General features: G+C 38.3%; 1 protein-coding gene across 2 annotated transcripts; it reads right to left on the bottom strand.

Moving 5' to 3' along the window:
* Positions 1-1,889: 1,889 nt before the first annotated feature.
* shox (short stature homeobox) lies at positions 1,890-11,068 on the bottom strand. Of its 2 annotated transcripts, none has more exons than XM_042002575.1 (6): positions 10,662-11,068; positions 8,819-9,027; positions 5,969-6,026; positions 5,691-5,800; positions 3,656-3,868; positions 1,890-3,301 (listed from the first exon to the last, which is right to left on the bottom strand). In XM_042002575.1, exons 1-6 carry the CDS (start codon positions 10,906-10,908, stop codon positions 3,212-3,214), a joined length of 927 nt encoding a protein of 308 aa, XP_041858509.1. In that variant the 5' UTR covers positions 10,909-11,068; the 3' UTR covers positions 1,890-3,211. The 2 variants fall into 2 exon arrangements, with proteins under 2 accessions (XP_041858509.1, XP_041858510.1); XM_042002576.1 differs by having other exon boundaries at positions 5,691-5,779.
* Positions 11,069-25,189: the final 14,121 nt, after the last annotated feature.

Below are 25,189 nucleotides of genomic sequence, written 5' to 3'. Positions count from 1 at the left end.
AAACCAGATTTAGTCTTAATACATCCACATGAACTACACTGACTCCTTTACATACACACACTCGCTCCCTCTATTAATGTATTATTGTGTATTTGTTACTTGTGGCCAACATAAATAGCTTATGTGCTTGAGCATGTTGACAAAGCAGCCATGGCTCATTGGTGGTTGATGGATGGCTGTGTGTGCCTTGCTAATTATTAGTACACATAAAAGGATGCTGTTATTTCCAGACCAGGCCCCAGCCAGAGGGGTCACTGGGTAAATACGGAGCCATCAGTCTGGGACTATATCACTCAATCTTGATGTATGAGCAAAAAGGTACAAATTAAACGTGCAGTGACCTTCTTGGGGGTACCGCACTTAACAGGACGCCATTTGGGCTAATTTTGTGTATGGGTTTCAGACAATAAGCCACTATAGCACATGATGTAATTACTTTGTACACACACACATCTGGAATTAGGCTCCCAAAGGAAGAAAATACACTTTAAAAAGAGGACAATCGTTTTAGATGTGTGGGTAGAGCAAGTGGAGGGAGCATGCAACTGTGTATGAACTTGAAATGCAGGTGAGCAAACTGCTATTCACGTCCTTTTCATATGAACTGCTCAAAGTTAATCATCGTCATTGAAACCAGAGCAAAATCTTTTCTATGAGCATCCCAGTCAGAGAAGATTGCTTGTTCGGTATCCCTCAGATCTCTGGTTTTCCTTCTACTTTCCACCGCACTTCATTTTACAGCCATCTTGCTTCTATTTCACAACATTACAGTCCCACTTTCCATACCACTTCACTATGTGTCTTTTTTGACAAATAGTGGGGATCGGATTGCATCTGGAGGTTGAAGCAGCTCAATTTTCTCTGCTGGTGTGTGGCAGAGATTGGATGCAATGAGCCGGCCAGCTAACATAGAGTCTGTGTGAATGTCAACTCTAAATTGATACTGATATTGATTCACAGGTTGAGACAGTTGCTGAGCATCTACCACAGAATGGTGTGTGACATGGAAAGAGCATGAATGGACACCTCACAAATACCCAGGACATTTTAGAAGTGGTTGCAACTGAAAAACATGGTTATTTCTTTTTTTTCCAACTTAATTTACATGGATTAATCTGCTCAAGATATTTTCATCTCACTCATTTACAAAATGTTCCTCGAGCAGCCATGCAGTCATTTATGTCTTTGTTTTGTGTTGTTTTTTTAAAAAAAGTTGTTTAAAACTCAAGTACAAATATTTATAACTTTATTGATAGTTTACTTGTACAAGATGTACAATCATATTTTGTGAATCAAAAGGGGAAAAAACAAACTGTACGATGGTTCATGTTTAGGCATGCTTGCATATGAAATGGTAATCATTTTAATGGGTACAACAAATTCCATGGATTATAGTTTAATTCAACCATCCCTGAAAATGTTTGTAAACTCGGACACGCTACATTTTTTTAGGCAAACAATGCACTACTGCCACACCTCCTAATTCAAATTCAACACTTAAAAAAAACATACAAAAATAAATGCAAAGCCATGTAAAAATGTACATTTGTAGTTCAACTATTTAATTTTTCATAAACTTTCAGACAAAATAATAAATAAAACACCCATATGTTTAATTTAAAATGGAGACATAGATAAACATTTCTAACTGGAGGTCTGTTAACATACAAAATGATGTTTTGGAAACTGTTGGAGGTATGTAGACCTGTTTCAGGTCTACATATTTAGCGCAGCAGAGCTTGAAATGTCATCAAAATAATATTTAAATCTAATCTGAATGTTTTTGTCTGGAACAATTAAAAATACATTTTGAATTATCTGGAAATTAAGGATGAGAAGTCACAAAATTCATGCAAAATTGAGCTAATTGTATTGTTTTTTTAAAAAAAAAAGAAGCCATGTTTGGACTGCAGTGCTGATTTGTTGATTTCATTATCAATATTTTCCAAAATTTAAAACCAAATGCAGTGTGTAATGTTAGTAGAGCTGTTAAAAGATGATTTTTATTCACCTTTATTTTGCATTTATCCAAAAATGTGCTCATGTTTTCCTCAACAGGTGATAGCTGTGCCTCATGTGTAATAACCTGTTTGAATACATGTGGGTTATGTGGGATATGGCACCTAGTTCTGAGTGACTTTTCTTAAAAAGAAAAAAATGCTGCTGTTAATGAAGAAATGCAATTCTTCAACACTGCATGAAAAACAGCTTAAAAGAAGTCATTGGATCTTAATCATTGAGGATTAACTGCTATCTGTTTTTAATTTTTCTCTTTTTTTTTTTTTTTTTTTTTTTTGTTTTGCTATTTACAGTATTGCACTTAAACTGCACACCGTTGCATTTCAGTTTGACTGATGCTTTCTTCATATTTTCAGAATTACAAAAAAAGAAAAGGAAAAAAAATCCCCTTTATACCCTTTAATCCAAGATAATGTCCTTTTTGCTGATCACATGACGATATCAAATCCCACTCCCCCCCCCACCCCCTTTTAATTAGTAAAGTAGTATCTGCTTGTAGTGCCATTTGTAAACACCCACATACAAGACCTGAAGTGCAAAGGCTATCTTCACTTCTTTACCCAAGATACAACACAACAAGAAAGAAATAAAGACAGAGAGAGAGAGGGAGAGCACGCTGCGAGGAGAAATGCAAACCAAATCCCGCCGACACATGCCCGGCAACGCACAATAAAGTCTCTGCCCTCCATTTCAAAGAAAAGGGGGAATTTGTTGCTTTTGTTACAGGACGAGTCCATAGGAAAGATATCAGACCATGATAGAGACCTTTGACTTTGAAGGGGTTGTGGGCATGTAGAATGGCAGTGTTAAAAACGGTTGTTGAGCGATTATGTCAGGTGTGGATGGAGACCAGTCCCAGCTTGGTCCTCCATAAGAGCTCATGCACTTGGCAGCAGCAGGGAACACAGTGGTTGGAGACAAATATGGCCTTTTTAAAATAGAAAGGAAAAAAAAGAAAAATGTTTTCATTTTTTTCTCGAGTGAAGGGTGGGGCGCGGACGGTGTGTGAAGGTGAGAGCCGTTCCAATGCCTCGGTGAGGTGGTGTGTGGGTCTGTTTCCCCCAGGCTCAACCCTCTGCATTGTCAACATGGCGGCAGTCAGCGTCAGCGAGGCTCTGCTTTTGGCCCTGCTGCTGCCTGCCAGTTTGCTTTGTTCTAACGTCCTCAGGTCTGACGGGCCCCAGCCTGGCCCTCAGACAGACATCCACATGTGTTTGTACGGTCCTTGGGATGTGATCTGTGCCTGGAGTGGACTGAGCCACTGGCCCCGCAGAAGTCCTGCCTGTTGGGCAAAAAGTAAAAGGTGATTTCATTGGTATTTAATTACCCTTTCACTACAAGTGGTTTGTTTTGGCAGCTGGTTTTGTGACAATTTTCTCGCTCCCTCCTCCTTTTTTATTTTCTTCCTCCACTGTTCTCCCCCCTCCTCTCTCACACACGCTCCCTCTCCCCCCTCTCTGTTATGTGTTCCTCTCTTTCATTCTCACTCAGTGTTTTTGTTTATTTTAGTTTTAGCTGTGAGTATCACGGCCCTTTCACAGGCTCAGTCTTGTGTGAGAGGCGATTATGGGCATCAGGCGAGCGGAGGGGCAGCCCGGTGGGGTCAGAGTCCCAGAGCCTCGGTGTGTTTTCTTGCCTTGAGTCGCAGGTCGGCGATGCTCGAGTTCTTGCTGTTGCTTTTGGCAGCTGCCGCCACCGCTGCCGCTGCAGAGGCTGAGTCGGCGAGAGACGCGATTGGTAGTCCAAAAGGAGGAGGTGGGAACATCAGGTAGGGAGCGTGAGCAGCCAGGTGAGGGTGCAGGTGAGGGTGGGAGTGGGTGACCCCGTCCAGCTGGAGTTGTGCTTGGACCTGCAGAACAGTGAAATTTAAAGTTAGACATCATGAGCCCCTCAGGCTTTACGTGTGTGCATGTGTGTGTGAGGAGAACTGAAGATTTAGGTTTCACAGTCTGACACTATTAAATTCGCCGTCAAATTTTACCCCCTGAAAGCTGTTGCATACAGTGTGTTTTCTAAGAAAACAGTTAAGGGCTGCACTCTACGTTTTAAACCCTTTTTTCATGTCAGCGATTCTAAAAGTTAATGAATCATACATCGTGCTCAGACACCACATCCAATGTAATCTCTGAGAATCAAAGTCTTTCCAGGACCCACAACAGATTTCTTTAATTCAGACTGAGGACTCCGTTATGGCCGTGGAAATATGCAGTCTTGTTATCCTAATTATATATTCAATTGCATAAATAAACAATTTTGCACTAAAAAGATATTCACATATTTGGAGTTATAAATATTTATTCAGACATATTCCTGAGTCAAGGGGGGGAAAAAAGAAACCATAAGGAGCATAGGATATCAGTTTTCACATTCTTAGCAATTATTTTATAAGAAGTAGGTGAAAATTAAGCATCAGCTTACTTCAGAGGGAGAGAGCTGAGCCTGTTGCCATTTCTCATGTGTTTCAAACACCACAGGAAGAAGTGGGAAAACTACAGAATTTCAGGCTTTCTTCTCCAACACAAATAGAACGATAAAAAGTTTAAGTTTTAACTCGACTAAATATTATTTTTTCAAGTTGCCTCTTTTCAAATTGGCATGAAATTAGCCTTAAATGACTTAAGCTGAAGTCATCAAATGAAAGGGAAAACTACTCTGGACCACAAATTTATGGTTGCTAAGCACTGTAATGGCATCCAAACAAAGCCCTCTGTAAACAAGAAATTTTACACCATAATTTCCATGAACTAGCTAAACATCAGGTGACAAACTCCAGCTGTGACTGATCATTTCCAACTATTGGCGCACTGATGTCTCATTAAAATGCAGAAACAAATATGGAAAACCAATATGAAACTTGATTGTGTGGAGTGATTCAAGTTGGAGGATGTGACAGGAATTGATCAAACCTGTGAGAAATGTTTGCATGTTAGGGTGCATGTGTCCTTTTTTACATAAATTTGTGCACACATGGACAAGTGTTTGAGACTAAAGGGCGTGTGGGTTTTGCAGTTACAAGTCTATCTTACCCAGGCAAACCCCATGGCATGTTTTATATGCATATGCTGCATTGTAATTGCTGAATTTCTGCATGCCTACTGCCAGTTTCAGCCTCATGCAGTGTGCCTCTCTCAGTATGCAGGCTTCCACCCCTGCTTGTGCAGCTCAACGCCAATATCCATCAGAGCCCACTCCATTCCCTGCTTTCATCATCCCTTTTATGTGCTCACGCCTGCCGCACTGTTGGCTTAATTAGGCCGCTGCTTTTCACAAGGGTCAAGCAGACAACACAGCAGTCAGGACGCAAAAGTAGATAGCAGCAGATCAAATGTCTGTCCACCTTTCCTGTGCAGTCCAACCCTCTCTACCCAGCCATGAGGTGATGTCTAAGTTAGTCCTTCCTTATCAAAGTCTTACACAGGCTCTCATCAGTCATATATAGTAAGTATATAGACACCTGCTGCACAATTATAAAACGCTTGCTTTGATGCTAATTCCACCTAAAGTGAATGCACAGACACACACACACATAGCTTAATTACTTCCTTGACTTGTTTTTAACGATGCTTCAGTTTTCACCACTGCTTTATAAAATGCTGAGTGATCAAATTTGTTTCTAAAGATTTTATGTTTCAAGTTATGTCAGCTCTTGTGAATATCAAAACACAGCCTACCTGTTGGAAGGGCATTCGGAGGGCGCCCATATTGACATAGGGTGCTACTCTGCATGCGTCAAGGTGACTTCCGCTACCCAGAATGACACCTGGGGAGAAGGGAAAGATGTCTGTCAGACAGCCAGACAGTTGTTGTTATGTGAGATGAGGAGGTCACAGTTTTTCCACATGAAGTAAAAAAAAAGGTTAAATACTTCAACTATAAATATATTGTGATTACTTTTAATAGAAGCAATAGAAATTAAACCATTTATCTAGTGAGAGAAGGTGACATTTACCTTTGTGCATCTGGTTTTCTTGTTTTCGACATTTTGCTCTTCTGTTCTGAAACCAAACCTGCGTTTGAAAAAAATATATATATGTATAAGAAATGCTTGGAAAATGGGTAGAAAACTGTTTTAGTGACAAAAAACACTAATAAAATTGTTTAAATAGAATAATTTTATACTCAGATGATTAGCTGTTAATTTGTTTACACTTGTGCAAAAACGAATTCTGGTTCAGGTCCATGCACCAAATTCATCATAGTAAATTACATAAATACTGTTTTTCTGATCAAAATGAGGTAAAAAAAATGTTAAAGATAAATTAAGTTTAATTTTTTTTTTATTATTTAAAAAAATGCTGTTGAAGATCAAATACAACTTAAAATTCTACATCACCTAAATTGTTAACAGGACATGATGAGATGATTAGAGGGTTAGAGAAGTTAAGTCTGCATAAAAGCCAGAAAAACAGCAGGACAGTGCTGTAATAATAAAATAATACTGTCGTTTAAAAAAACTCGTTAACCACCTTCCAATTTGCTGACTGTCTTTGAAGCTGCAGGCTGCAGGCTACGGTCTATTGTTAATCACCATCAACTTAATTTGCCTCGCTGAATAACATTATCTCCCCTCCCCTTCGACCCCGCAATGATTATCATTTACAGATGCGAAATTAGCGACTGGTCGCGGACCACAAAGGGCGCAGACTGATGATGAGTCAGGATGCCACGGAGCCGTTTTCAGCTGCGTGCGGAGCGACGTTCAGCGCCGCGTCGATAAACTGTCCCATTAGTGACGCAGACGAGAAAAGTGACGTGGAAAAAAAAGAAATAAACTGTCGCTTTATCCCCAATAAATAGCCTTTAATTACGATTTTAGAGTAACATCACACATAAAATATATATAAATGTTTTTTTTTTACTATCAAACTTTACCCTGTAGATTCATGTTATTTTAGTTGTGATCAGCTCTACAGCGATAAATGATGGTAGAAAAAGGTGTTTATGAAAATCCCAGGTGATTTTTGCATAGACGCACAGTAATCCCTCAGATAAATCAAGGCTAATATTAGACGGGCCTTAGATCAATTCCAATTACGTGCCAGTATGTTAAGCAAAGTGAACTACACTGGTTCAGACAGTTATTTCTTCATTAAGGACCACTCAATGATGCGCTTCACAAATACCCTAATCTCATTTCCTTTTTGATTTTTTATTAGAGACAGTGAATAATGACATTTAATTTAACAGCGCGCCAGAAACCCAAAGATATTAGTCCTAACTGAATTACTGCCTGCTCCTCACCAAGCTCTCATAACTTTCAATTAGATTCATTGACAGCTGCTCGGAGCGCAGGTTCACAGCCTGCAACAACCCTGCTGCAGTGTTCTCACACACAACTGGAGAAAGCATGTCCCCGAAACAAAACCTGCAAAGGCTTTTTTTTACGTTTTCTCTTCCAAGTTTTAGCGGATTTTAGTCGTCCAATGTCCGTTTAAGCGGAGAAAAGGCACGACGTAAGACTAAGGTTTCAAGAGCTACGTTTTTACCCCATAAATTGTTTTAATAAACACACTTTATTAGCTGTGGTCGCAGTGTTGCCCCTCCGGATTATACAGTCAAAATGGTAGTGCTGCGTTTATAAAGTTCCATGATGGGGCTTATTCATCCGATTAGATATATCTGAACAGCAGCAGAGTTGGCCCACAATTGAATTATTTCTAATCTGTTTTTATGGGGACACTATATCAAGCCAGTGGCAGATATTACAAAGAGAATGAGATAGGATACGAGTTGACATAAGAGTGCGTCCCCTGAAGCAGCCATTCAGGCTCTTCATTCATTTTAATCATTGTTGGGGATTTTTTTTTCCCCCTCAAGGCTGCTTGGATCGTAGGATGGAGGCTCTACAGGCCTACCGCTGTGAGTTCACAAGGTTGTTACATCCCAGATGACTTACAGCAGTTTATAATAGTTTGACATGAATGACTTCTAGAAATCCACTGCTAAACATGTGTATTTTTATAGGTTTGCTTCATTATGAAAACCACAGAGTTCATAAACTAAAACTAAACGAATTTGTCTCCAGTAAAATATTCTGAGTTCATTTAAATTAATCTGCATCAAATCTTTAAATTGCTCTGTAAAAGCAGATTTTTAGTGCAAATCATGCCTCAATGCAGAAGCCTGCATCATACACACTTGACATCACTTGATATAAAAAACCCACCAGAGAAATATGTTTTTTAAAACAATGCACAGTAGTTACATATTTCTTTTAAATCTTGTAAGGTCAAACTGCCTGTAAACAAATAAGCCCTTCCATTCTTTCTTTGTTTATAATTTAATGTCCTTATTATTATTATTATTATTATTATTATTATTATTATTATTATATTAAGAACATTTTGTGCTTTTGTTTCTTTATTTTTTTCTAATGTGTTAATTTCAAAATGAATCTATAAAAAAAAATTCCCACTTAAAAATCCACTATACATATTTTCTCTAACTAGGAGTATTTGGTTGTTTGTTATATAGGGGGGTTACTCCAACTCCGATAACGTCACTGCACAGTTCACATACGGGAACTGTGTTATCACATGTAACGACCTTAATAAGCAATAATGTAGTTTCACAACATTAATAGTGTTTTCACCGAAAGATAAAGGCAAACGGTGCAGAGAAATCGGTCCCTGCGGGAATATTATAATAAAAAAGAGTTTGTTTGTTTTTTTGGTTTTTTTTTTTTGTTTTTTTGTTTTTTTTGTTTGTTTGTTTTGTTTTTTTTCCAGATAGCAAATGAGTCCCTGTTTTGAGATCCCACAGATTCATATTTAATAAAATAAAAGCTAATTATCTTCACCTGCACTCTGGCCTCGGACAGTCCCAGCCTCTGGCTCAGCTCCTCTCTCATGAACGCGTCCGGGTAGTGCGTCTCATCGAAAAGCCGCTCCAGCTCGTTAAGCTGCTCCAGTGTGAAGTTGGTGCGACTCCGTCTCTGCTTCAGTTTGCCTTGCGCGTCCTCGTCCTCCGACTTCACATCCTCTTTTTTGTCTTTGCATTCATATATCCCTGTTAAACGGCCCGTGGATGGGAGGGGAAAAAAAGAAGATGCGTTTAACATTTTATCTTGCAGACACCCAAAACACGCGGATTTGTTATTTGGTGCACAAATACATAATCATAATTGTGGTCCCCCAAACATTTGGGCCCTGACGGGGGCCTTAGGCCTGGCAGTTTGACAGAAACACATAAACATTGCACACCCTGTTTCTTCAAGGGAAAGGGCCTATGGCTGCATTTCCAGCCTCTATATGTCAGCGTTAAATGTCAGTGCCGTTAGAGAAGCAAATCAGTCATTGCATGGCATGCACACCTTACAGGGTAGCCAATGAGCGATTTAAAGAACAGTTTAGTTTTGCGTAAATAAAGTATTTTTAAACCTAATTACTCGTCTCAATAGACGTGTTATTTTAGTCTAGACATACAGTTAATATTGACATTTCTTTTTTAATTTCTTATTTCAAACGTTGTCAGTAATTCGCATCATTAAGCTGAAAAACTACCTCAGTTAGGCTTTTGTTGTTTTGTGTTTTTATGAGGCTATAATATAAAATTACTGTCACTACTATTATTAGAAACAGGGACGACAGCTGCTGCTGGTCTGTTCAGTCGCGTTTTACTGTTTGTAGTTTCCTGACGTGAAAATGTTCTGTCCTAAACTAAAAGCCGTTTGATTTTATATAAATGTTTATCAGAATAATCCCTTGAAGACAAAACAAAATTTGGATCTCTGCTGGCTGGATTTTTACAGAGAAGAATGAGGCAGAGAAATAGAGCAGAATGGCAACCCTTAAATAAGACAAAATTACACAGTAAATGTTTGGAAATCTAACCACTGCACAGTCTGACTGCTGAGTGAAAGGAGGCCTTTGCTGCTGTTTTGGTGCTATTTTATAAACATCTAATTAATTAAATTAAGATGCATTTTACGAGTGTGTTCAGTGGTTAATTTTTCAGCTAACACGCCATTTTAGACATGGGAAAACTATTTAAGTGTGGCCAAAATCTGAAGGAGCAGAGCCATAGATTTTAAAGGAGACACTGCACAATAACATCGTTTTTAAATAGTAACTGATACTAAGTACAAAGTGGCTAAAATGACATGAAAAGTACATTTTAAAAAGTAGAAAAGTAAAAGTAATTAATAAAGTAGAAAGGCGTGCAGTTACAGATAAACTGATGAATACAACGTTCAAACATTTCTGTGTTGGTTAGAAATATTAAAAAAGACACTAAAATAGTGCTAAGTGCTAAGTTAATTATTAAACAGCCCAGCTGCGCAAAATTCTATTATAATAAAATTTTTTAAATAATTAAAAATATTATTGTTATTTTTTTTTTTTTTTTTTTTTTTTTTTTGACCAACTGAATGTCTGAAAACAATCAAACAGTTAAAACGACAGTCAGACGAGAAGCCCGCCTCCTGATATGTAAAATAATCATTCTAACAGAATAACACCATAATTTTCAGTTACGCATATTGTCTAGTCTGCTAGTTTAATTCTTTTTACGCACAGAATTGTATTAGTCTGTAAAGAAAAAAAAAAGTTGCTTCCTGCACAAGACAGCTGAACTTGAGACATTTTTTCCCGACATACCACGGAACAATTTCGTAAAACTAGAGCCTGCAATGAAAACCTCACCCTCTGTCGCCCTTGAAACATTAAAGTCCTTCAGTTTCTCCTTCTCCAACTCGACATGGTCCTTGAAGAGATGCACCGGGCAGTGGTTGCTGTCCGTTATGTCCTGCAGGTTTGTCTCCGGGCTGCCCAGCTCCCTTGCCCTCGTCAAGCCGCTTTCCAAAACTTCCCTGTATGTGATACTCTCTTTGCTGCTCTCCTTGCTTTTCTGATCGAAAGATTTCGACACGAATGCCGTAAGTTCTTCCATGGTCGGCTCTGTCGCTCAGTAGTGGTCCTGGTCGGGGGAAAATCCACCGTGAACTCTGAGTGTGTGCTTCGTCGTCTTATACACCGCTCACGGATACGATCTTTTTAGGCTGGCAAGCAACGATAGATAGAAGGGGTGGAGAGGAGGTGAGATCACTCCTGCTGTTGTGACTGTGTATTTGAGAGCACACTATTTATACATGGCCACCTCAGCCCAGCCCCCCCCCACCACCACCACCCACTCCTCTCTCCGATCTCTGTGTCTTGAGCAATTACAGGCCGGCTCTACTTTGCAGAATTCAACTTTCACCAGCTTTTTTTTTTTTTTTTTTTTTTTTTCCTTCATCCACAAATCAATGATGGAACTGATGGAGGCGGTTAATTGAATTATGGGGTCATTAAAATGCTCACGGTGGCTCACTCCTGCAGGAGGCTGTATTTATGTCTAATTAATTCAGAGGAAATTTAATTAACGTGATCGGGAGATCCAAATAAATGCGTTTGCTGAATTTTCCCTTTGATTTTTTTAAGTTGGCACTTGTGTTTGAAAGTTCATCTATAACCCACCTAAAGCTTGCGATAGGTCGATGAATTGGACTTCTCAAAAGTGCGATTCTGAGGGCAAAAAGCACGTGAGGAAGCAATTAGTGATGTAAAAAAAACTCTTAAACATGTCTTTTAATCAAGAAAATTAGGCAACCAAGTTTCAGCACAAACACTACAGCAAACCATAACACTGTCAAATATTTCAGTAAATGAAAGTTATCTAATTTTAGCACCAGAAAGCAAGTAATAATGCGTAAAGTGTTTGTTTTTAATCGTTTCCTCTCACGCAAATCCTTAATTTCAGAGCGTTTGCATTCTCCAGACAAATATTCATATAAATCTAAATACAAACTGAGAATTACACCAGTAAGCAGCCAAAACTCAACAGCAACTAATTGTATACAATTTTACAATGTTTTAATTAATATTTAGCTCATATAAATTTAGGTCCCATTTGAGTATTCACTTGTAATCCTTTGTGGTTTCCGGTTACAAATATGAGGTAGAAATCAATGGATATCAGCAGTGAAAAGAAAAATGTTGCTTCTATTTACAGGATTTTCATGGGAATAAGTGAGCCCATAATGGCTTAACGTTATCTAAGTCGTTCATCAGTCCAGCTCACAAATACAAAAGGCCGGCAAAGGAGTGTGATCCCCCTGGGTCTGTCGCCCTGAGCGGCCCGCCGCTGTGAAAGTCTCATATCTCAGCTCTCTAATGACTCGATTTGATGTCTTTCCATTTATCAGCGAGCCCGCTTCACATCACTGCGGCTGACGCACAAGTTGAGGTCTCTCCCCTGTGCCATGAACTGCGCCTTTTGTTGTTAATAGACCTAAATCCTCTTTAAGACGCAAATCTGCGCTCTCGGCCGTGTGCCTCGATATCATCCCACAATAAAGTGGCGCTTTACAGAGGAGCACGTGCTTGTAACGAAATAATCCACAATTAGTGACTTCTTAGAAGGAGATTAAAGGAAAAATTCAACTTTTGCGCATGACTTTGCGCGTGCACTCTAACTTTTTGATCTTGAAAGATCAGATGTTTTTCTTTTTTTTATTTTTGGAGAATATCGGTGGCGTTCAAATTGATTTGTATTTCTGTTGTATTTTGGAGTATGAACATACAAAAGTTAAAGAAAGCTGGCACTATAGTCAAACAGTGGAAACACATTGAGTCCATTTTTGTTTTTGATGTTATTTTGAATCACGTTTCATTTTGCAAGTATTACTTTGTACTTTCAGCAGTGCACCCAACACAATTTAATATTCCTCAGTGCAACAATTCTTCCAGAATAATAAAGGAAAACATATTGCCAGAAGGCCTATAGGCAGCGCCTGTTTAATATGAATGACGAGCACAATGCCCAATTAAAAAAATACAACGCACAGCACCGTGTATCCATATTTCCATATTTTAGTTATAGCACATTTTATTTAATCTTATTTTTTCTGTTCATTACAAAGCTGCTGCAGTAAACACTGATTCCTCAACAACATTTTCTCTAAATATTTATTACAGAGAAATTATAATCCCACAGACACGAGGAATGTTTTGTCCAATCAGCAGCAGCCTGGGGGGGGAATCAGAAGAGATCCAGGAGGGATGCTCTGTACGCGCCTACGCTGGTGTCGCTACAATTTAGTGGCCGAAAACTCTTAAAGGGGCCTAACATATTTCCACTTTGCCGTTCACTCACCGCTGTTCCAACACCCCGCCTTTCCTGCTTCACCAGCGGAAACATGTCGTTTTTTAAATTATTTAGTAACTTAATTATTGCTGATCTTATTGTGGTTATTTTTGTCAATGATGTGGTGCGGCACATGACAAATGAGGGGTACAAGCAGTGACAAAACACCACTGGTCTAAAAAGGAAATAATGGAGAAAAAAAAATAAAAAAAAAAAAGATACAAAATAGTTATTATTATTATTATTATTATTATTATTATTATTATTATTATTATTATTATTATTATTATTTATTCATTTATTCATGTAATCATTTATTTATTTACTTATTTAAAAACTGAAACCAATAGTCTGTCAGCTTTGATCTTCATATGCACGTTAACATTAAGGACTATTAGCTATTAGACTATTAGCACTACTTTAAAAAATAAATGACTTTTTAAGTGAAAATTTGAACTAAATGAACAATTAAGATGTATAATAACCTAAATTCAGCAGATTTCTCCTTTAAAACATTGATAGTCTGCCTTTTCACTTCATTTAATGTGCAAACAATAATCTGTAAACATGTTTCTTATCACCTCTTTTTCTTTAAAACTATCGTTATTCACCTGCAGGAGGTGTGTTGTCCATAAATTTACTCCTGTTGTCCCTTTCTGGCTAATTAAAGTGCTGTAATCTGTCAACCTGCTTTTGAAGATTTTGGAGTGCTATCAAGACATCAGCAGACTCAAATGGGTATGTGCTTGTGTGTGTGTGTGTGTGTGTGTGTGTGTGTTGGGGGGTGGCAGAGGTGCAGGGAAAATAGTATTGTAAAGAGATATGGAATTGTGGGGGGTAGTAATGTTTAGCCCCCATTGATTAAATATCAAATTTACACATCTGGACAGCGTTTTAAATGTTAGAACTGCACTGCTTCAAAGCTCTGGAGATTATCTGTGAAAGTTAGCATCCCTTCACAGAGAATAATGGAAAATACAAGGAGAGTCAACACAGCTGTCACATAGCTGGACACAAGTCCTCACCTCAGCAGACACAATGCTGCTTCAACCTGTTCTGAACTAATCATCCCTCATGTGATGGGATGGATGAGCCTAAATGCAAATCTCACCTCCTGGGAGCGTGCCAACATTTTATATATTTGTTTTTTCAGTCATCACAGAGATCTTAACAAAACCCTTTTCCAACTAAAATTAAAACACTTTATAAATAATTCCCAGGATGAATGATTATTTGACCAGCTAGTCATTTTTGAAAGTCCAGGTCAGATAGATTCATCCATCTTTTGTTTTGTCTTTGCATCATTCTTCTGTACAATTATAATAAAAGACAGATGTGATTGTCCAAATATTATATCCCAAAAGAGAAGAATGACTTTTTCAAAACATAACTTAAAAAGCAACTACTGCACCTCTGGCTTCTAATACAATTTCCATGAAGATAAACTCTTTCTTAGAGCGACGCTTATCTCCAAATATCATCAACTTGTTCTACAGGGACAGGGAAATGGCAAAAAAGAAGGGAAAAAAAGCAATAAAGTGCTTTACTTGAATTTGATTCAGCAATGCAGAGATGCTGTACAGATGTGGTCCTGAGCAAAAACAGAAAATTGGATTCTTCCCCTGGTGCAAAAAATTCAAACCTTTCCCATGAGGATGCAGAAGATTTGAACTCGTAGTTGTGTTAATGACAGTGATTGTGTGTGTGTTTATTAGAGTCCTCTGGCTTGTCTGCGGGTGTAGGGAACTTATGGTTGCTACATTGTCTGGTGCCTTCATTTGGGTCCTTTTACAGAGCTGCAGCGGTCCACAGAGACTACAGGCTGTTCAGTGTTCAAAAGCCTTGTCTGCCATCTAAATGAGGCTTTCGGGGCAAAAAAAAAAAAAAAAAAAAAAAAAGTCGGGGGGATTCAACATGAAAATACCACAATATGCTGAACATTAGCTCACACTCAACTGGGATGTTTTGGGAATATGTTGGTTCTCCTTTTTTCAGATTGTTATTTTTCCATGTGTATTCGCTTACTGCTATCTACCCACGGGGCATCGGGGCCTCTAGTTTGGGAAAGAGGAGGCATGAAATTGACATTGTACCCTTAAACACAGTGCAGATTTGAAAAGAAAACACAGTAATCCTCTGACTATGCTTGAAAATCAAGCACATACGCATTTCTCTCTCTTTCTCTTGCTCTAATGAGCTAGTTTGCTCTTAAATCTATTTGTTGATTGTTTATATTTATATAAAAATATCCCTTTCTTTTGCTTTTGAGCAAAAACAAAAAATTGATTTTCCACAAGTCCCTATACATATGCTGCTTTGCTTATGGTCAAAATCTCAAGAGAAATGCAACAATTTTTACAAATCAATAGCATTCAAATAAATCATGAGTGATCACATGGTGTTTTAGCTCCTTATTTGCAGTAGAAAACCATGTTTTGTTTGGCTCCCAGAGGGCAACATGAAAGACCCGAGGAGAGGTGGGGAGAATTGGGAATGGAACTGGAGAGAGTGCATGAGGATAATAGGAGGACATTGATCATTTGGTGCACAAGAAAAAACTGAACCTGTGAGTCAAGACTAACAAGATGTATCATTTATTCATTATTCCGACATGTCTGGGTTTTTTCGTGCGCATTTTGTTACATCAGGTTTGCATCACCATCTTTGGAGGGGACACAGCTTGGTGACCTGAGACAATGACAGTCTAACTTTTTTAGATGTCTAAATTTTATTGCTCATCCACCAGCAAAGACGAAAAAGAACAAGAACAAATAAAAGGAAAAGTAATAAAAAATAAAACAACTGCCAACATACAGCAGTCAGTTTGCCTTGATTTCAGTTAGATCTTTCTCTGCTGTCCATTTGAAATTACTATCGTGGGAGCAAATAAATCCCAATTTGGACAGCGTTAGTCAGTCGCAGCTTGTAATAAAAATTAATTTTGCAAATGTGGAGATGGATCAAGTTCCCTCTTGGCAGGGAAACCATCCCACAGACATGTTAACAACGTCTTCTGAGACCAATGAGGCCCATTTACAATAAGTGTCTGTTTTAAGTCACTTTCTTTGTGTGTGTAAATGTGTGTGTCTCACCACAGCAGGCTATAAGGGGTCCCTCTGGTGTCAGCCTGAGAGCAGCCATTTGAGGCAGGCTGCCTTTAATGGAGCGATGCTACACTTTCTCAATCATACAATTAAAGCCTGGTCTGGAGAGCGGGAGACTTTTGCACTCAGTGCAGGGGGAAAAAGAGAAGGAGAGAGAGAAATAGCATCTTTTACACAGAGTGATTTATGTTGTGGTGTTGAGGAAAGAAGAGTCCTTGATAGACGACTTCATTAGAATTAATTAACAGAACTGAAGAGCCGACACAGACAGAAGAGAAAGAGAAGAGACTAAGGGTTAGGTGGTGGATTTGAGGGGATATCAGAAGGGAAAAAAAATGTGAGGAAAACATAGAGAAAGGGGCTATCCAGGAAAACAGGGTTAGTGCAGGGGGAGAAAAGATAAATGGGGAACAGATGTCAGAGATTAGGACGAGAAAAGTGACAGATGATGAAAAAGCTTGTTTTTATGTGTTTAAAAGTTAGTGTATGATCAAACAGGGTGCCCTTTGTAGCTGCCACTATAAAGAGAGTCACTGGGCCTGAGAATTGTTCAGCTTCACTTGTTCATACTGATAGCTTCCTTTTTGAAATACAGATGTGTACTCACTCACAAAAACATGAACCCCCCAGTTAACCACCCAGAATCTAACAGTACAACTGGCTTCATAACACCAAATGGCCCATTTAAGAGAGGGGGCACGAGTGTGTTCAGTGTTAGACTGATCTGGCATGCGCCGCAGGCTGTCTGTTGGCTGAAGGCAGGCTTTGATGGGCCAAATCACTGCCTCTCTTCTATCAGACGTGTCTATCATCTCATCTCTTTGAATCTCTCATCTCCCTTCCAAAGAGACAGAGGCCAGAACTCCAGCAACTACAAACAAACTCAAGCCTGCTTTTTGTAGATCTCAAACATTGTTTGACATGTTTAGATGACATTTAGACACTGACTGCAGCTAAGACTGGCATGTAGTATTTTTGACTTCTCATGGTGTGCCTCGGGTTTGACATTTTGGACATCTGCTTTTACAGACAGACAGGTACTGTCACTGTTACATAGTTAGGAAGTGGGAATTTTTAGCATTGGTGCAAGGTGAGCAGTCTGAGCAAATACAGTGCAGGTAGGTGCATGTGGACAAAAGGGACTGAGATAGAAAAAAAAATCTTTTTTTTCAAAATGTCACATATATATATTTATACATACATTATCATATGCATACAGACATAATATGTGTGTGTGTGTGTGTGTATAACTATATATATATATATATACAGGTGAGAGTGCAATAATATCTCTGTAAAGAAAGATATGATATTATCAGTAACTAAATTTAACATAGCCCATCTGTATTAACTGAGTGAACTATCTTACATCATTTATTACATTTTACATGTCATTCCATATGTTAGTAGAGTGATATACAGCTCCTCTCTTTGCAGTCATTATAAGCTGCCAGTTGAAAGCTCAATGAGCTGCTGTAGTCAGGGAGCACCTGTCACTTCTCATCCATCCATCTTGGTCTGCTTTAACTCAGAGCTGATGCAAGGAAGAAGACCCTCAGAAAATGACTGCAGCCTAGCCAGCTGAGGGCAATAATTAATCAAATTCATCTCTCAATTTATTAGGCACACCTAATATAGAGGTCCAAACAGCACCAATGCAAAACCGAAAAGTGTCAAATCAAATCTAAAATATTTGAGTTAGATTTTTTTCTTCTCATTTCATCACATCTTTCCTTCCATTCTTCCAATCACATCATCTGTCCACCTCATCTCATATAAATTCAGGTATCAAACCTGCGATCACATGACATGATTAGGTAACCAGTAGGTATTAATGTGTGTTAATAACCCCTATGCTGATAGAGGATTCCTTTCACGATATAAAAGAGATAACACGGCAGAGGAGCACAAAGCAAATGGCCCCAAGCCTCCAGCTATGCTCTCCTCCAAAGTTGTTTTCCGGGAAAATTAGGCAATTGACTAATGGCATAAATGCTGTGTTAATTACCAGCACCAGTACCCCAAACAGTCGTCTCTGCCTGTAACTAATAAGAAATCAATTAGCTAATGAATTGGTCATTAAGTGAAAAGCTAATCTTGGCCGAGGTATTTTTTAATGATTATTTTTTGCCTATGATCCTGGCTAATTGCCGTTGTCATACGGCGCTCTCAGCTTTCAGCATGCCTAATGAAGCTTCATTAGATCATAACTGGCACTCTTGGAAGATTCCCGAGCAAACCTGCTTCCCAATTATTTTTAATTGCCAGACATTCTGCACAAACAAGTGCTGCTGCACCTTGTGGAACAAGGAGAGCTCAGGCTGGCTGCGCTGTGTTTCCTTCATGACTTCATTTGAGACGATTAGAGCGTAGGGCAGGGTCGCCGCCAAGCTGCTGTTTTCTGTTGCGGATTTAAAGAGCCCATCAGCTCAAACTGCTGGGCTCATCACTTCGCTTCCTTCCTCGGTTTGGTTTGGACTGTGGAGAAAAGCTGCTGCTTCCAGTGTAGCTGGACCGGCTCTATGTCATCCATGTGCACAGGCACTGATGATACACGCAGACACATGCACCTAGACAAAGAGAGATTTGTGCATCTAAGTGCCATGTTTACACAATTACAAACAAAAACATAGAGACAAACAAATACATTTATATATACATGCACACTGCCTGCACCATCATACCTTTACATGTGTCAGCTGACAGAAACAAAGGAGGGAACGCATCCGTCTCAAGCATGAATAATTAAGGAAAGACAAAAGAGCCTTGTTTTTTTTCCTCCTGAATCTCCTTCTTTTGTGTGTGTAGTAAACCCCAGCGTTGTGTACTCTGAGCTTTACTATAATAAGATGGATGATCCTTCTCTCCATGGTGCTCACACAACACATGTTTCCAATCTGACCCTGGACAAGTGTCTTTCTACCATGAGGAGGTCTGTAGTGAAAACAGAAACTTTTGATAGTCTGTCAATCCTCCAAATGCATTGCGGCAGTTTATCAGGAATTTGCGTTTCCCCTCCAACATCAGGTCCTTTCTGTCCGATTCCTCATGCAGCAAACACAAACAATGCTACTTCAATTGCACAGAACTGAAATATTGCTTTGTTTTATAACAACGACAGAAGAAACAAGTCCAAAATCAACAGTATGAAGCTTAGATGTAGTTTAGTTCGGTGGGGAGATGCAGAATGTTATTACCACCAACACTTGCGGGGACTTTGTAATGTAGATTCTGCATTAATACAGCTGTCAAGCAAAGGCATATTCATGCAATCACAATAATGGTTAGCTGCCAAAACATTGTGCCTTTGAGACACCAGCCAATCTTCCTTTATTCCAGGGGCTTGATTTTGTGGCCAAGGCCATGCATTGCAATGATGCCAAGCACCTCACCCAGGTGCCTTTATGTGCATGTGCATAAGTCTGCATGTGTGTGACACCGAGGCGAGGGCTGGGCATACTTCACTGGGTGGCTGAAGTTTGATAGGGGATGAATGGCACTCCAGATGTCTATCAATATTTAGCAGTAAACATCCCAGGCAGGCGGGGAGGCGTTGCAGCTGAGAACATGAGGTGGTGCAGATATGAACTGCTGGCTTTCAGTTTAACTGGTTAAACTGCAAGATAAAACCACTCCGAAGCTGACAGTGCCAGCTACAGCTGTGATACTTTGCTGTATTTATTTATTTATTTATTTATTACATTTCCACAAAAATGTCTACATTTTTTTGAGAAACAAGAAGTAAAATATATTAAATATTACGGCCTTCATTGTTTTTTATTATATAACCATAATACTTCATCTGGGTTTTGTCTTCACAGAGTCAAATGCTGTGTTTTCTGTGTTGTCTAGTAAATAACATTAGACATGTTTTTTTTTTGTTTGTTTGTTTTTGTTTTTTTGTTTTTTTGTTTGTTTGTTTGTTTTTGTTTGTTTTGTTTTTCCTGAGGACAGCATAGAACTGGAGAAACAAATATATTATTTTCTGGTGATTTTGAAGATAAACATGAACAAGGTTACAAAACACAACGTGGGCCTGTATAATTTAGGTCTGATCAGTATTCCTGTAGCCTATTCTGTCCAATTCAAAGCTGCATTATGCAAACTGGTAGAAGTTTAAAATGTTTAAACTGTAGCAAGATGACTGTGACCAGAATCAAGGAATTTAGAATAGTGTTTGGGTGAGGAACTTTTAATACTAATCTTTTCTGTCTGACCACATTTCTAAATATTTAATAATAATAAAGAATGGATAGAGATGTAAACATTATGTTTGTTCACTTTAGTTTTTTGAAAGTTACTGAAGCAGAGTATAACCTAGTCAAGGACAAATCAAAAAGGTTCCATTATCAGAGCAAAAATGTGCAATACAGTGCTGAGCTGAAAAGAAAAGAAAAACTATATCATTTCAAAACTTGTAAAGTAAATTGCAGTGGATTTTGTATTGAACCCTGAGGAATACCATTATTAGTTATTCTGGGATTTGTTCGGGACTTTTGAGCAGGAACAAAAGACCGACAGAAAACAGCTGACTCAATAAGCTGATTTCAGTGATTATCAGAATGAAAAGTCTCTGATGGATCTACAGTTAATATGGCATGGTGTTGTTTTTTAGAAATGGCCAATACCTATAGCACATTTTATGTTGACATAATGTGCTTAACATATTAACACAAAACATTAAAATATATTTTATATAAGAAGTTCACTTAAAAATTTTGATTATTTACAGATCAGTAATAACATACATGTCAGACTGTACAGAAAATACTATATATGTTCACATACAAACTCATTGTGTGAATAAGAAAGTTTTGAATTTCCTTTTGAATGCAGACACTGTGTAATTATTGCAGGTCAGCAAGCAGACTCTTGCTCTGGAGGACATAACTGAAGTAATTTAAAACACTCTCAGCAGACCTGGATCTAATTCTGAGAACAACTAAAAGACATTCACCTGATGACCTAAGAGACCAGATCAGGTTATTTACAGCAGGCAAGTCACACATGTACGGTACTGAGGGTTTGAACCTTTAAGTGTTTTGTAGACTTGTAGAAGGGTTTTATGGAGGTGATTCTGTGCTGAACTGGGAGAAAATAAACTTCAGAACTGGAGTAATAGGTTCAAGTTGTTTGGGTCTTCTTACAACCTGCTTAACATGAATGCATGAAACAATTTCTTAGATGTATTTCAAGATACATTTTTAAATTTTCTGGTTTATTTATTTATTTATTTATTTATTTGCAGACTGGGCAGTGTTGATAAGTTGATAAGTTTGTGATTGTGTTTTCTGAGTGTTTCAGAAATATACAATATCACATAATATACTCATGAACCACAGTTTCAGCAGTAATTGTGGGCTGCATTGAAATCTGGCTGCTATGGATAAGGGACATAAAAAATCACATAGATGGATATTTGTCAGGATTTTGGACAGACAGAAAAGACTGTAAACAAGCTGAAGGCCATTTAAGCTACCAGGTCACAACCTTTGTGCAGTTAAAGCAATACTCATACTGAGGGGATTATGAAGCAGTTTTTAAAGCAAAGGTTGCCCAATGTGATCAAGGGATGACTTACAAACAAGAGCATTGATTACTGAAAGACCAATGAGGCAAAACTGAGCTGTAGAGTTGTCTTCTGTTGGACATATTCTTATCTTGTTTTGTGTTGGTTTAAAACATATTTCTGTTTATCTGACAACTGTTCTTGCATACATTATTAAATATGTCACACAATGCAATGAAAAGATCATTTAATGTTTCAACTAGGTCACTTTTTATTGTAGCTGGCATGCAGCAAAAATGTCATTAAACCAGCCAAGTGAAGTAAATTATGAATTATAGCTGCAGGGGTGATGAAGGGGCAAGCTGTTCAGCGATGCACAGTCGTCATGACAACTTGATCTGATAATATTGAAAGCATGGCTGTAAGTATTGATAGTCCTTATTTTGGTGAACCTCAGGAGGGGAGTATCCATAAAGTTTAGTGTCAACACCAGAAAATAGAGGCGTGATCTCTTTCCCTATTTGGTGGCTGTCCTGTCACCTTTGATTTATTGCAATTACTTTTAAAATATGAATTTCATGTAGTAGTTTACCTAAGGATTACACCAGTGGTTCTCAAAGTGGGGGACGGGCCCCACTGGGGGGGGCATGGCAACATGGCGGGGTGGGGGTGCATGGGATTGGGAAAATGCAGCAGACAAACTAATGTTTTGACACCTTGGGCTCTTGGAAACATTCTGGTCAACACTCCAGACCACTTGGTGGCAGTAATGCATCAATTTGTGTTTGCCAATCACCAAAATATATAAAAGTGAAGAAGAAAAACTGCAGACCAGCAATCAGGGTTTACTGAACGTATCAAAGGGAGGAATATATATATATATATATAGATAGATAGATAGATAGAGAGAGAGAGAGAGAGAGAGAGAGAGAGAGAGAGATTTACACCAGGTGTATGGAAAAAGAATGTACTAGAAGGCCTGAATTAGACAATGAAACAGAACAGCAACTTAGACAACAGTAAAACAAAAACCCAAACCTCAGATCATGGCAAAAATGGGGTCTGAAGTCAAAGTAAGATCAAGTTTGGCTTTCATAGATGACAACATTGCTAATATTTGACTCACTTTCCTTCATTTAGTCTTATTGCTGACCTTGATTGGCTATGATACAACACAACAAATTCTTTCGATACATAAAGATTCAAGTAAAAAATTGCATGATAGTGGGTCAGGAGACAATCTAGTTTTAATTTGGTGAGGGTTGGCAAAAAATGTACTTTGTCAAAATTTACCCAAAATATCCAATCTGGTGGAAAATCCAATACACATTCATGTAATTTCATTGCTTAAACTTAATACAGAAGAATCTAATTGTATTTAATTTTTTAGACTACAGACATGTAGTTTACGACCTGGGTTAATAAATGCACTTTCAACTTCAAGCTATTGTTAGTGCTATAAAGACCAAAGCACAGATATAAGGCTTGGTGCAAAGAATCATGGTGCTTTACCAAATCAGTTTAAAATCCATCAAAAGGATCTTCTCTCTTTCCAAATTTATTTCTTCTAAGTCTATTGTAATCATATATGGAACTGTAATGCATTCATCTGAAAAAGAAAAGATAGACTGTTCAGTTTTTTCTAAATTAATGCTATTTTTTCTCATCTCGATTTTAATGAGCAACGTCCCCCATGATGAGTAAGGGGCATCTGCAGTACAGAAGGCTGCTGCATCAGGACTGCGGTTTCAGAACCCTCATTTTTCCCAATGGCTATAGAAGCACAAATTATACAGAGTACAACTGACAAAGTGTTTATGCTATGTACTTTGAGAGAACGCCAACCCTGCCTGTACTTCTACACTAACACCAACCACTCTGGCTTGTTAGCAACTTGAAATTACAGTTGATCATCCTGTACAATACTATGACTTTTTCTGTCCTCACTTTAGGTGACAGCATGGCTAAGAACTTCTTATGGAACTCGAAGGTATCTCTTGAATTAATAGAAACAGAGAAAATAAAATATATAATTAATTATATAATTGAAATTTTTATAATGATATTTATTGAAACCTTTATCTACTTAATTCGAAGAAAAAAAAAACAGAGTGCATGTAGTCACCACAGACTGAAAAAGAAAATGACTATTGAAAAGTGATTGAAACACAGGTAAGCTACCTCAAATGGTTGGATGGGTTTAATTTTTACCCTCACATGCAGCTGCTCTTTCAACCACTAAATGGTACATATTTTTTCACCGCAGTTGTACCATATCTGTCTGCATGTATATACACCACATGGTCATGTTTTGGGGAGGACAGGCTGCAGATATGACAATTGTTTTTTCTTTTCTTTTTATTTTCATTTTTTATTTTTTTTTACTTTTGGGCTGTGTTAATACTATGACATCACTTTACTAAAACACTTTTGTTAATTCTAAATTCGGTCTAAGCAATAGTAGCTATTTTAGGTCAAAAGTTATGAAAAAAGAAAAAAAAAGATTGGCGCTAAAATACATTTTGGTTACAACATCAATATAATTTAATAGATGCATTTTGCTAGTTGCTTTGAAGAGACGTCAACACAACACATAACACTGTGTCACGTCTTGGATGGTGTAGGCACTTGCTTAGAGTTAAAAATTAAGCTATTTAGCTGAAAAAGAAACAACATTGTTAAGACTGAAATACTGGTACATTCCCACCAATTTGACACATGCATTTATTCTCACAGTTACAAGAGTTCACATTCTTTTAAGGTAAATATAGATGATTATTTTGTGCATCTGCAAACAAAAAATGGTGTCATTCTCATCGGAGGTGTGTGCAGATCAACTTGTCTAAATTACAGTGCAGTAACCACCCCGGTCAAGTAAACCAATTAATATATTGATTTTAGCATCTATTCAGTCTTCTTCAGATTTGAATAATTTACAGGCTAAATGAGTAAATGAGTCTTGCCTCACTCTCACCCTGAACCCACACACTGAGACAGACACACACAGACACTCAAATCACATTACAACACATCTAATTGAAGTTTATGATGCAGTGGAGAGCATATGCTCATTGAGCCAATTGAATCATTAGAAAAGCACACAGTAGGCTGAAGACCTGCCAGAACTACAGCTGAGGAAAATATGTGAAGGCCTGGATTCCCTGCCTAAGACTGTTACAGAGATGAAACATGCAAACATGTCAACACAGACACTAAAACACACCTTTCACATGTGGTGTGACATTCTTCCGTTATGCAAATCCTGGACTACATTGTGTGGCTGTGGCTGGCTCTGAACCTTAATATCTCCCCTCACCTCACTCTCCCCCTTTTTCCTGAAAGCCGGCTGAGCGCCGACATCCACACATGTCCACATCCTCTGTCTGACATCAGGCCCTGTGGTGAGATGCTCCTTGACCAGCCTTGATCCACA

Source organism: Melanotaenia boesemani, chromosome 12 (assembly GCF_017639745.1).
Source record: "Melanotaenia boesemani isolate fMelBoe1 chromosome 12, fMelBoe1.pri, whole genome shotgun sequence".
NCBI classification, from domain to species: Eukaryota; Metazoa; Chordata; class Actinopteri; order Atheriniformes; family Melanotaeniidae; genus Melanotaenia; species Melanotaenia boesemani.
This window is presented reverse-complemented; position numbering and strand designations above follow the sequence as displayed.